The 13,758-nt window shown below is 34.3% G+C and overlaps 1 protein-coding gene across 5 annotated transcripts in view; it reads left to right on the top strand.

Moving 5' to 3' along the window:
- The window catches only part of LOC106788787 (tyrosine-protein phosphatase 99A), a 61,836-nt gene extending 48,141 nt beyond the window's left edge, over positions 1-13,695 (top strand). For 2 of the 5 annotated variants that reach the window (XM_014752355.1, XM_014752358.1), the window contains 14 exons: positions 5,217-5,420; positions 5,649-5,929; positions 6,030-6,286; positions 8,602-8,885; positions 9,759-9,979; positions 10,142-10,267; positions 10,368-10,543; positions 10,611-10,902; positions 11,011-11,182; positions 11,270-11,394; positions 11,480-11,757; positions 11,835-11,970; positions 12,041-12,638; positions 13,020-13,695. In XM_014752355.1, the coding sequence (XP_014607841.1) occupies positions 5,217-5,420; positions 5,649-5,929; positions 6,030-6,286; positions 8,602-8,885; positions 9,759-9,979; positions 10,142-10,267; positions 10,368-10,543; positions 10,611-10,902; positions 11,011-11,182; positions 11,270-11,394; positions 11,480-11,757; positions 11,835-11,970; positions 12,041-12,541 (3,053 nt within the window). In that variant the 3' untranslated portion in view covers positions 12,542-12,638; positions 13,020-13,695. Of the gene's footprint in view, positions 1-5,216; positions 5,421-5,648; positions 5,930-6,029; positions 6,287-8,601; positions 8,886-9,758; positions 9,980-10,141; positions 10,268-10,367; positions 10,544-10,610; positions 10,903-11,010; positions 11,183-11,269; positions 11,395-11,479; positions 11,758-11,834; positions 11,971-12,040; positions 12,639-13,019 lie in introns of those variants that run through there. The other 3 variants (XM_014752357.1, XM_014752356.1, XM_014752359.1) reach the window with 3 other exon arrangements.
- Positions 13,696-13,758: the final 63 nt, after the last annotated feature.

Raw genomic sequence — 13,758 nt, 5'->3', positions numbered from 1 at the left:
CTTGATTTCGAGGAACAAGTTGCGACGCATATTACATTTCTCTACATATGGGTATATATATATATACATATATATTTTTTCTTTTTATGTGTTGCGTATATGTATATGTATGTGTCGAAGCCATGTTATACGTAAAATCGATACGGAGAGTGCGCGAGCGAACTAACGAGTGACGCGTAGGTGCACTTCGTGTCTCTTTCTCTCTCTCTCTCTCTCTCTTTTTCGTCTTCTTCTTCTTCTTTTTATTCTTTTTCTTCTCTTCTCCTTTATCATTACTATTTTCTCTTTTTTATATATAAATTTTTTTAATTTTTCTTATATTCTTTCTATTCTTTTTCTATAACAAATGCACGTTACGCGTTTCATCTTACGTAAAGCCTCATAAATATTTTATTAATATTAAAAATCTTTTATAATGACGAAAGAGTCTCTTATATACCGTCTTCTCTTCACGTAATTCACCAACGTTCTATACTATATATTTTCCATTGTCCCTTTACGATAGAAGAAAATGCAGCTTGTTAGTTTTGTTTGTGGCGGTCTAATGATACCGAGAGGTATCTCGTTTATCTTGTAATTTTCTCAACGTCTTTTCCTTTTTAACAAGAATTGTCTGTTTTTTTCGAAGATGTATTTTCGTATTTTCTATTTCTTATTTTCATTTTTATAAAATACATTTCAAATAGTTCAAAAATGTTTCGATATTATTGATAAGACAAAGTGAATTCTAATGTACACAGATAAGTTATCTAATATTTAAACACAGGTTAGATCTCTAAAAGTAACCTTTGCTCTAAACATTCGAATCACGTTATCGTTTGACAAGAAATTCGTACGAATTCTACTTTTACGATCTAGTTTGAAGGTCGATTACTCTATCGGTTGATTCCCATGAGTTTTAAAAAGTTAACCTTGGTAATCGTATCGAGCAAGGATAGTCAACGATACGCATACAACATACATGTACGTAATTAAGTTTCCAAAACGAAGGATAATCATTCACGGATAAAAATAATTTCGCATTCATTTCATATTCTATTTAAAGCAATCTGTTATTATGAATTAGTAAAAAATAGGGTTTAAAATAAAAAAAAAAACTAACGATCGGTATGTAGTTCGATTATAGTTGCGTTGAGAACATAATACCCTCTTTTACTCTCCCTCTTTCTTTTTTTCTCTCTTACTCCCTTTACAGATCGAGAAGCAGGTACATACACCTCCATTTCTTATCAACTGTTCCTTTCACTCGCAAACCGTTACTCACTGCAAGCCGATCCAAATAAAGGCTCTTTCGCCTACTTCGAAGCACTTCAACTTGCTTCAACCACTAGTAACAGACACACACATATGCATATATAGACGGTACATATACATTAACACGAAGAGTACGATTAAATGTTAAAAACGGAAAACAATAATACATTTCTCGAGGGTCTTTCAGTACCCATTTTGACATTCCAGGCCGGTTTGTGAAATGCATCTTTCCTTCTCTCTCTCTCACTCTCTCTCTCTCTCTCTCTCTCTCTCTTTCTTTCTCTATCTTTATCCTTTACCTTGCCTCGTTTAAAAGCCATTCCGTGACGGCTCAGCGCAACGATAACATCTCTCCCTTTTACCAGGTCAGTTTTCCCCTGAACACGGTCATTTGGAAGGAATGATTAGTACGGAACGAGGCGAACCGGTAGCTTTATCTCCGTCTTATATACCTTACCGTTCTTCTCTCTCGCTCGCTCAAGCCATCGCGATTACTTCGACTGATTAAACGGAAGCTTCTAGCCTTCGACAATTTCACAGAAGTAGAAATAGAGAAGAAGTAACAAAGAAAATCATTTTCTACCTATCTATATAGACATTTCTTGTGTTAGTTTTTCCAACAATTTATTTTTCTAACTTCAACTATCTCACACTCGTATACTTTCCTTCCAATTTTGTTCTTATTTTTTATTTGATTCTTAAATAATATATCCGTGTATTTATTTAATCCCATCCATTATTTGGATATTTTAATTATTATTGTATGAGATATACATTTTTCAAACACACAGGATTGATAAGTTATTTATCTTTTCTTTCCTTTTTTCTTTTCTTTGAAATTTTCTATCCTCGCTCTTATACGAATATTTATTCATCAATTTAGGTGCATTCACCATAGTCGGGAATAATGGTAAGCTATTCTTTTCTTTTTTTTTTTGTCTCATTCTTTTCTCCCGAAGATAACCACGATGATTTCTTCCACGATGATTTCTTCCACGACGCTTTCTCTCGCGAGACTTTATGCACCCGATCCAGAACCGCTAAGCAAAGACACACAGAGAGAGAGAGGTTAGTAAGCCGGTCGTGTAGTAAGGATGTCAAACGACAGAAAAACGATCTTCTAGAAAACATCTCAACGCGTTCTCGTGATTTCCTTTACGGGAGGACACAGACTCGTTGATCTGACATGATAGAAATTATACGAATATACCGGAAAATCATTCTAACTTTCACCGAATTGGATAAGAAACTTTCTAAGATATATCTTAATCGATGAGAAAAACAACTAAGGAGGAACTAATTCGTTTTGCATAATTCGATTGGATCAAATATTCCATGCTCGTTCGAGTGTAACGAACACACGAGAAACATAGTAACCTCGATTATATAGTCTCGTATATATGGTCTTTAATGGCTCTTCCTACGAATCGAGAATTCAACGAGCCTGTTGCTTCTAATAGATCAAACACTTCAGTCTTTTTCTTTCTTTTTTTTTCTTTTTCCTTTTTGTTCTTTTCATAAATTTATAGGTGATTATCGAGTCTTTAACTCCTTCTTTTTTTTTTTCTATCTTGGAAAATATTTCAATAATCTTCAAAGCGCATCGTATACCTATATATATCTCCATCCATCTATCTATCTATCTATTTCCATTGAAATTATTGTACTTTTTCTTTTTTTATTGTTGTTCTTGAATTTCTTATCTCTCTTGATCTTCAACATGACGTCATTTGAGAAACGAGAAAAGACAACTAGAAAAGAAAAGAAAAAAAGAACAAACACTCCTTCAAGTCCGTGTTTGATGAAATATATGTACGTATATGCAACGTATGATGAGTTGCAGCAGGACTATTGACCTTGACTATGCCTCGCCATCCGTAATCTCATTCATTTTTCACCTCGTCCGTAATACGAGTACGGATCCCTCCCCCTGTCCCCGACCCGTAGTGCGTGCGGAGACTCAGCATGACATCATCCGGTTGCAGCTCGCAAAGGTTATGCCCGATCGTTGAGTCTGCGAGTTGTGTTCCTTTGACTTCTTCGTTTCTTCGTTCGGACGAGCGAATCCGAGCATAATACTTTGCCTCCTTCTGTATTATTAACTGATTCTGTGAGAGAGAGACGAGAATGGAAACTGTTTCATTGACATTTTGTGAGAGAAAGAGGTAAAAATGATGAATAAAAATAGACAACGTTTATCTTAAAACCTTTCGCTCGGTTCTTATCTTTGTTTATTTGTTTTTATTTCTGTTTTTTTTTGTTTCACATGACTTACATATGTCAAGAAAATTTTATGTTAGAGAGATAAAATTATTTTATTATTATTATTATTTTATTATTATTTGAAATAATTATTTTTAGATCTTTATTATGTGAGTAACTTCATTTTGCAATAATTTAAATATATATAACAATTAGAAATAACTTTTATATATCTATCTGCAATGAATTGTTTGCAATTTTGCAAGTATTAATAAATAATTGTAATAATAATAGACGAAATCTTTGATGTCAATCATCGATGATTATCTTCAATGACAATAAATGCGTTTTTTAATGTTCCGTGTTCGAATAAAACGAGTCGACGGAATCGACGTGATACTCGTAGAACAGAGAAAACCGAGACGAAGCACTACTCGTACCTATAATTGAAGTAAATCGATACGTCATTTTCTTTCTTTCTGTTTCCTTGGTTAGCTTTTGTGTTTTTTATTTTCTTCGATATTAGTCTTATTCGACCCGCTCGAGCAACCATACGGAAATAATAAATACGTATAGCAAAAACAATGTTAAAAAATGTAGGCGCGAGTTTATTTAAGTAAATAAGTGTGTTCATTCGATATTCGGTTAGGTATTATATAGCGAGCATTTGCGGGAGCTCGAATCAATTTGCACAGTTAATTAGTTTAAAAGCATCGGCTATCAACCTTGAACATTTATTTTCTTTTTTCTCTCTTTTTATATCTTTTTTTTTTCTTCTTTCTTTTTCTTCGCGACAAAGATCACATTACGCCGAAGCACCGAAGGTGCCGATTCTGACTCGAAATATCGATTTTGTCGTATTTGTCATCATCGTTTTTGTCTTTTAGAAATGTAAGATACATTGTATGGAATCATTTAAAAAAGAAAAAAAATGTTTCTTTACAAAAAAATATTTTGTCGAAACACTGGGGTTTAATTACGAAGAAAGGTATTTTTCCAAAAGGAGCTAAGAAAATATACTATGTGTATATTTCACGGATTATATTCCTTTGAATGAGATATAATATAATATTTTGTTGAGATAATGTTAATTATGAAGAAAGGTTTCTGAAAAAAAGTTAAGAATATGTACAGATACACATTATTTTTCCGTTTAATTTACCTACCGTCAATTTTGTTCTCTTTCTTTTTCTCTTCTGGTGGTAGGTAAGCTTAAAACTGATAAATAACGCGGAAAGCTTTTTTCCGCACGGAGAATGTATTCCCAGTCTTAAAGGCTTCTCATTCCTGGTTCCATGTACCAAAATGAATAGCGTCTAGTTGCTTGTCGGCGCGAGGGGTCTGAGAAGACACTCGAGGCCGTTATTAATTATTCAGTCTTCGGTCGTCGGAACTTCGCACTTGCTTTTGTATGTGGAAGATTGGAAGACCACCTTAGAAAATGGCGAGAAGAAGAAGAAGAAGAAGAAGAAGTAGTAGAAGAAGAAGAAGTAGTAGAAGAAGAAGTAGAAGTAGAAGTAGAAGTAGAAGGAAGGAGAGTTGCCGGAAAAGACTTAACGAAATGTTTCGTATTCTTTCTTTTTCTTTTTCTTCTTTCATTCTTTTTTACGAGAATACTAAAAAGTGAAAATAATTCTTTACTAACGAATACAAGTTCATGACGTTTAAAATATCATCGTACATCAGCTCAAGTGAAATTTATTTGGTCATCGGTGTCCAACTCGTCTCACTATATAATTTTCTTGTAAATTTTGTTTCAGTGCCAACGAAACCCCAGAATCTCACGTCGCGTGGAATAACGTCGACAACCATAGAGCTGTCATGGTCCGAGCCAGAATGTGCCAACGGCGTCATAACCGGCTACCGTGTTTATTATATGCATTCCAATTACACCGATGTTCAAATGCACAAGATGTACGACAACAGTGGTGGGTCCAACGTCGAGTTCGTATTAAAAAATTTAAGTGAGTATCGTTCAATTGAACCTATAGATCATTCGTTAATAAGCGAAATATAGAGATAAGAAAATATAAAACGATTATTAATACGAATAGACACGATAAGAGGTGTGATACATGTTATCTCGGTATTAGTACTAATCTTCAGAAAAGTATAAAATATACTAGCCGATAAAGATACGAGTGATTGAAATTTAATAATAACAAAATATTATTATCTATTCACTACTTCAGAGCCTTACATCGTCTACGATATATGGGTGAAAGCTTATACGTGGAAACACGAAGGTGAACCATCCGAACATATATTTCGTAGGACTGACATTGCTGGACCAAGCGAGCCACAAATTTTAAATTTGACGTGTCAATCGTACAATTCAGTTTATATCCAATGGGCAAGACCAGCGCACTTTTGCAGTTCCATCGATTATTATTACATCAATTATCGTCAGGAAACTAATAAATATTACGAAGAAATCGAATTAACGGCCGATAAGAATCATCTTGAAAGTGGCGTAAGAAAAATTTAATCCAATTTCTATGAAAAAATACGAGCTTTTAAATCAATTCTAAATGCTAAATACTAAAATTGAAAAGAAATATTTGTTTCTTCAGATGATTATACCTAATTTAACAATGAATACGGTCTACGAATTTATCGTACGTGGAGCAACGAAAAGTACTATTAATGATCGACTGATCATACAAGGAGAAAGTTCTGCACCACGAAACGTTTTGGTTACTCACGACTGCGATAAGGTTCCACCGTTGAAACGTCGTAGCAGCAAGGATCTCAGCGCTGGTGTGATAGCTGGCATGGTTTGTGCTTGCTTTGCCGTCATGCTAGCAATAACAGCCTTCGTTCTCTGGAAGTAAGAATAATTTTATATAATATTTACACATCTTATTAATAATTATTCACATATTTGTATTAATACACATTGGGTCTACCATGTTTTACATTTCTAAAGAAAAAAACAAAATAATAAAATATATATTTCTTCAATGTTTTCGAGATAGATCTTAGTTTTGGGTAAGAGAGATTTGCTAGTAAGTACACAAAAATGAAAAAATAGAAAAAGAAAAATAAATAAAAATCTCGAGTATTAAAAATACTTTGCGAAAATATATACACACACATGTATTATATATGTATCGTCAAATGTAAATTTAAAAATCACACGAGAAACATAGCCTTCAGCGATCAAATTCGTAAATATATGTTGCTGTGTTGCGAGAAACGCTGGGAGTCGGGAAAGATCATGCGCGTGATCTCGTACGCGTGTGTATATGCGAGGAACGTTCTCTTTCAGTCTCTTCGAAGCATTCGTCGTGGTCGGCTCGATTCACCGTTTTTCATTATACATAACACACGAACTAATCGTTTTTTTATGGTGTAAGGAAAATGTTCAAGAGGACGGTTAACGATTTTCGTAATGTTATTAACATTAAAAGCTGTCATTTTATCTTTTCTCTCTCATTTTTCTATTCCCTATTTTTTGACTTTTAATGTCTCTCTCTTTCTTTCTTTCTTTCTCTGTCTTTGTATAACGTTGTCTCTCACACTCAGCCTATCTTCTTATCGCTGGTGATAACGGCCAGAGCTAGAACGACGTGTATATACTGAGGTTTCTTCTTCTTCGTGCAGTCAATAAGTGTCGTCGTATTCGCGCGAGTAATATCTTTTAATGAGAAACTTCAGATTATATTAAAAAAACAAAAAAGGCAAAAGAAGAAAACATGAAAATAGCGTCATGTGTATAGCGTCTTCCTAATAGTGCCGATTATAGTCATCACGTTTTCTAAATAAAATTAAGGGAGATCGTATGTAAATGTATAATATATATATTATATAGACACGACGAGATGATCAAGGATGATGTCCCAAGGATTATATTCAAAATAGGGATCAATTTCGGGTCAGGGACGTATGTAAATCTTGAGACACCCTAAGTCTTCCCTCTTTTTAATTCTTCGAGTTCTCTTTCATTTTGTTCTTGACTTTTATTTTTTTTCTTCACAAATGTGACTTATATTTAAATCGTGATCAGATTTAATAACTTGTTCGCGTGTGTCTTTGCAATGGACCCTTGGAAAAACTACAAAACGAAATGAAGAAAATTCTTGATCTGTAAGTTTTATCTTTCTTCTTTTTTTTTATTTTTTTTTCCCCCCTGTCATTTCTATAATATTACAAATTATATATTAATAAAAAGTTAGAATTTTGTCGATTAGATATATGAATTTTTAAGGGAGATTAATTTTTATACGCTTATACAGCGTATATCGAAAGTAAAGAGGAGAATAAAATAATAATTTTATAATTGTTCTTGATTTTTGTTGTCTTTATTAATTTTAAAAGTGACGTAACGTCGTAATATCGGTTACGTATATACATGCGCCGTAAGTATGCGACACGAGTTTTAATTCCGATCGTATAAATTAAGTCGATGAGACTTATGCGATTCATCGGAGAGCGTATAAACGGCGATGCCTGTTTCCCACGAAAATCGAGATGTCACAGATACGCGTTGTACTAACTCGCGCCGGACGAGAGTTAAGATCATTAACCTTTCCTTCCCGTAACCTGAGTTCTCTTCGCGAGGAACATTATTTTCACCTATCACGAATAACAAATTCTCGTTGAGAGGTAGATTGCGTCCTCGAAGATAAATCGATTTATTGAACGATCGATATTGATTTAGAAAAAAAGAACGACTGATAATGTTTTATACTTACGTTACGTATCTCTGAGACTTTAGATATCTTTCTCGTATCTATTTATTTTTTATTTTATTCGTTAATTCGACGAATAAATATTATATTTAAAAAAAAAAACAGAAGAAAGTATAAAAATATATTTGTAAAAAAAAGTTAAGATAATTTTGATAATAATTTAACAATTACGTATGTTAGAGACAATTAGTAGTCTTATTCTTTAATTGCTTCTTCCTGCCCGACCTACAATGAGTAAAAATTGGAAAGAAGAGAATTAGGTAGATACTTTTTTTCTTTTCTCAGGGTATCCTCTTTAACAAGGAGATATATTTATCGTAATAAATTATTCTTTTTTTTTTCTTTTTATATAACAAATATATACCATAATTTTATTTAACGATTTTAAAAAGAATATTTTTTGTATTGAATGTTCGATTCAATAAAATATTCATCGAATACGTTTCCACAGACCGATTTTCAGAAAATGCTTTCACACGGCCTATTATTACCTGGATTATCCGCCACGAAACGTGCCGACTCTCCAAGAATGGGAAAACAGTGAACAAGATGGCGAAAGGACCGCCGTAAGCGTTCAACAATTCGTTCAACATGTCGCCAGGCTGCATGCCGACGGTGATATCGGTTTTAGCAAAGAATACGAAATTATACAATCCGAGAGTGGAGGTTACACCGTCGAGAACTCGCAATTCGCTGAAAATAAGGCGAAGAATCGATATCTCAACATACTCGCATGTAAATATTTATTCTCTATTTCTTTTTTTTATCTCCTGTTTACAATTGATACGATTATCCTTCTAGATTGGTTTGTCCTTCTTTGAAGTAAAAGAGTAGAAAGAGGAGTAGTATGATATCGTATGAACGAACGCAATTTACTTTTTGTTTCGACGAGTGTCGCACTTAAAACATTTATACGTATATAAACGTTTATACAGAGTGAGTCAGGCAACAAAAAAATTCTCGAGTTCCATTAGTATTTATTAAATGAGAAAATATAAATGAGAAAATATAAATGAAACGAGAACAAAAAAAGAAATGTGTTTCATCTAAAATGCTAAATCATGGCAATTCTTATTATATAAAGTTAAATTATTCATATCATTTATTTATCGGAATGATATAATTTTTCTTTATTCTCTCAAAGTCAATACAGATGTTTCGTTACTTCATTTCTCGTAAGTCACTTTGTACATGTGACTCGAAGTATACTGTAAATTCGCTTCGACCATTCACAATATTATCGGATTAACGAGCAGCTCTCGTCATTGCTTTTGATGTGAGTGACCTGTCTGTCGACAACTGGGTCACAGATCCTCCACCACCGAGCCGGACACCGTCCACTTGTTTTCGTGGAACGATAAAATTACCTATGTGTATTAGTCACATTCCGCGATATTAACTTCGTTCTAACTACGTCGAAACAAACAATAACGTTCGATCTTAATGACACTTATTGCGACACTATAATGTCTCATCTTTTTATTTCTATATGCTTCTCTCTTTTTATTTTATTTTATTCTTTTTTTTGTTTTTTGGTTTTTCTTTAACAATAAGTATTAAATTTTTCGAAATGACAGATGTCACAAAATTTATGGTCACGTTTTGCAGACGATCACACGCGTGTACAATTATTATCGTGCGGCGGAGGACCACCTAAAAAAGGACAAGATTACGTCAACGCGAATTACATCGATGGATGGCAACGTACACGAGCTTACATTGGCACTCAAGGACCATTGCCACCGACCTTCGATGGTTTCTGGCGAATGGTTTGGGAACAACGTGTATCGATCGTTGTGATGATCACTAATCTCGTCGAGCGTGGTCGTGTAAGTTACTTTCTGATTTTATTGTAATAATCTTTTGATTACTTTTTAACACGTTCGTCGCCCCGTCACCCGTATTTGGATGACACACAATAGCTTAATTACATGACTGAATAAAATTGGCCGACGAACGTGTTAAATGAAAATTATTTTGTATATTTACAGAGAAAATGTGATATGTACTGGCCGAAAGAAGGCACTGAAACTTATGGTTATATTCAAGTTACTTTAGTCAAGGAAGACATCATGGCAACTTATACTATTCGTACTCTTCAAATTCGACATCTCAAGGTATATGTTTATAATAATTGTTAAAAAAGAATAATTTCTTATTATCGGGTTAAATAAAATATGCCGATACTTAATAAGACGAACGTTATGAAATTTTAAGCAGATTAAGAAGAAGAAGAATGGGACCAATATGGGAGAACGTACGATATGGCAGTATCATTATACTGGTTGGCCTGATCATGGTGTTCCTGATCATCCTCTACCTGTTCTCAGTTTCATTCGTAAATCTTCCAATGCTAATCCACCTGACGCTGGTCCAATAGTGGTTCATTGCAGGTAATTACATAAAATGATCATTTGTCAATATAATATTATATAATAATATTATTCTTATTATTATTAGTGCCGGTGTTGGACGTACTGGGACCTACATTGTGATCGATGCAATGCTGAAGCAGGCAAAGAGCAAAAACGAAATCAATGTATTTGGATTTCTAAAACACATTAGAACGCAGAGAAACTTTTTAGTTCAAACCGAGGAACAGTACATTTTCATTCATGATGCTTTGCAAGAAGCTATCGAAAGTGGAGAGACCAATATAGAAGCTAATAATTTGATGCAACATATTCAAGACATGCTATGTCCGTCCAACAATAAGACAGACGCCTGGAATAACTTAGATTCTCAATATAAAGTAATTATTATGATAATTACCGATAATTAATCTCTTTAATTGCACTGTTTCTTATTAAACTTATTGATTATTATGTTTTTCTCTTTGTTTTTTTTTTTTTTTAAATAGCTCGTAACGTCCTGGAAACCAAAGGACTTTAATCTCGTGTCAGCGACAAAATCATTTAATATTCATAAAAATCGTAATATGGAGATTGTACCTATCGAAAATGCTCGTGTACATTTAACTCCAAAGCCTGGTGTTGATGGAAGTGACTACATAAATGCAACGTGGTTCTCTGGTAAAAAAACTTTTTGTTTTTTACTTTTAATTTTCTTGTATGTCTACATTTATATTGGAAAAACACTCATTTAAAATTCATTGATAGGATTCCAAAGAAATCGTGAATTTATTATAACTCAACATCCAATGGAGAACACCATAATGGAGTTTTGGCAAATGATGTGGGACCACAATGCTCAAACTATCGTAATGTTAACTCAATGCGATGAGGTACTTGAGATTCATCATGATTCATAATTATTATTTACAAGGACAAAATACATTTTTCAATATTTAATAAAATTCTTATATATAGGAATATCCTGAGTTCTGGCCAACGGAAGGAAAGGATTTGGAATCTGAAACATTTCGAGTACGATTATGTGGTATTAAAGAAACAGTCAATGGAATCATTCTACGCGAGGTAGCCGTTAGATCTTTACAGGACGATTACGAATTAAGTGCAAGAATCGTTCAAGGACCACTCAATCAAGTTGGTTTATGGCCTCACAATAATAACCCCAAAGTATTTGTCAGTGTGATACAAGACTTCCATAGAGATTATCAGAATGGTCCAATCGTCGTTATGGATAGGTGACTACACTGATCGAATATTTCATTAAAATCTCTTGAACATTTCATTTGAAATCTATCATAATCATTTGTACTAGGTACGGTGGCGTCGAAGCTGCTCTTTTCGTTCTCCTAACAACTTTGAACAAGCAACTTGAGTTCGAACAATCGGCAGATATTTACATGTTTGCCAAATTGTTATATATGAAGAGACCAGGTGTATTTCGATCTAAGGTAAATAAAACAAATCCTAGTTCGTTTATATCGAATGAAATCATTACTAAAGAAAGTACTTGAATATTAGGAGGACTATGTGCTACTTTACCAATGTTTGGAATCAATGCTGTCGTCAAAAGTACGCGGTGAACCGGACCTGTACGCGATGGCGAACGGACACGTGGCAACGATGAGTAGTAACGATCCGAACGAGATTAGGTCGGCTTCGTCGATGCAGCACATGGCAATGGATTATCCGATGAAGTCAGCACCACCAATGATACGAGAATACGCGACGGTGGAGGTGAGCACCGAGTACCTGTCTGACTACACAATCCCCATAAGGGTGGACCATCCGATCGAATCTTCGTCGAGCAATCGTGGAAGTGAGACTTGTCTGGCCGCTCATGGTAGCAACGATCATGGCATATCCGAGAAGAACATTGTGGTTAGCCAAAGGAATGTTAGCTATCACAATCATCCACCGGGTGTTTCGGTGACGGTAGATGCAAACGGTTACATCACAAACGGCAGTATGCGCGTGCCACCTGAGGGTATGGAGGCGAGCTGCAAAATATTACCGCAATGATGTCGGCCTATCTTCGGTTGCAGCGTCGCCTCAGGTCGTTCAGAACCGCTGTAATCGACAGTATCGTCCCAATAACCGGAAGTCTATTTCGTCCCTCGTAAGTATTATCGTCGCGTTCCAACATTCAATCACTGCACCTCTTCCTTAATTATGTTACTTCTCTCTCTCTCTCTCTCTCTCTTTCACTCACTCTCTTTCGCACTGGTTTCTCTTTATTTTATTTCGATTTATCTCCCTTTCCTTGTGCACTCCGCGTCAAATTATCAAACGCACGATATACTATTCTTCGACAATATAGACCCCCTCGAATTGCTATTAAAAAGAAGATCGGATGGCCATTTTTATGACTATGGAAGTGTGTCGTGTATTCTACGTTTTCTTCAAGATACTTCTATTGATTAAAAAGTTATTTCGATCGTACGAATTCAGTTAAGAGTTTAAGAGAATATTTATTATATTTGTTTGTTGTGTCATTCAGATGACACCAGAAGGAGCTGTCCGATTGGAAAGATCCTCGCACAACGGGAAAGCTGACCGCTCGAGTATACAAGATCAGCCTCGGGGGATAATCGAACGTACATTCGTGTAAATATGTCCACGTGAATCTAGGATAATATAACTAAACTAAACTAAACTAAACTAAATTAATCTAAATTAAACTAAACTATACTAAATTGAATTAAATTAAACGAAATTAAATAATGAATGAATAGGAACGAAAACAAACGAAAAGAGTCGAGAAAATGAAAAAGCTAATCCGTCTTACATTAGCTAAGGACAGTGAAAAAATAGCCAGCATAAACAAGAAGAAGAGTTTTTGCTGATTTTGCACGTCGCCGGCTCGGATCGATTGCGTTTATCTTGTCCATCTTGTAAGTGTATGCTATTCCATTTTTGTATATATCACCCATTCACATTACGTATAAATATTATACATATATACATAAATAAATATACATATAAATATAAAGTCGACCAGCCGACAGACCGAGTTGCCAAAGAATCATTAAGGATATACTCTTTTTAATCTATAAGAGAAAAATGACGATAGATCAAATTTTGCGAATGGGTGTGTAAATATTTCGTATGCATATATTCATATGTATATAAATATATGCAGACATATATCAGAAGAGACATATATAAACTAGATATATGTGTGTGCATATATTTATATATGTATATACATATATATAAAATATATAAATATATAAATA

Source organism: Polistes canadensis, unplaced genomic scaffold (assembly GCF_001313835.1).
Source record: "Polistes canadensis isolate GaletaPanama2010 unplaced genomic scaffold, ASM131383v1 scaffold_154, whole genome shotgun sequence".
Classification (NCBI taxonomy): domain Eukaryota; kingdom Metazoa; phylum Arthropoda; class Insecta; order Hymenoptera; family Vespidae; genus Polistes; species Polistes canadensis.
This window is presented reverse-complemented; position numbering and strand designations above follow the sequence as displayed.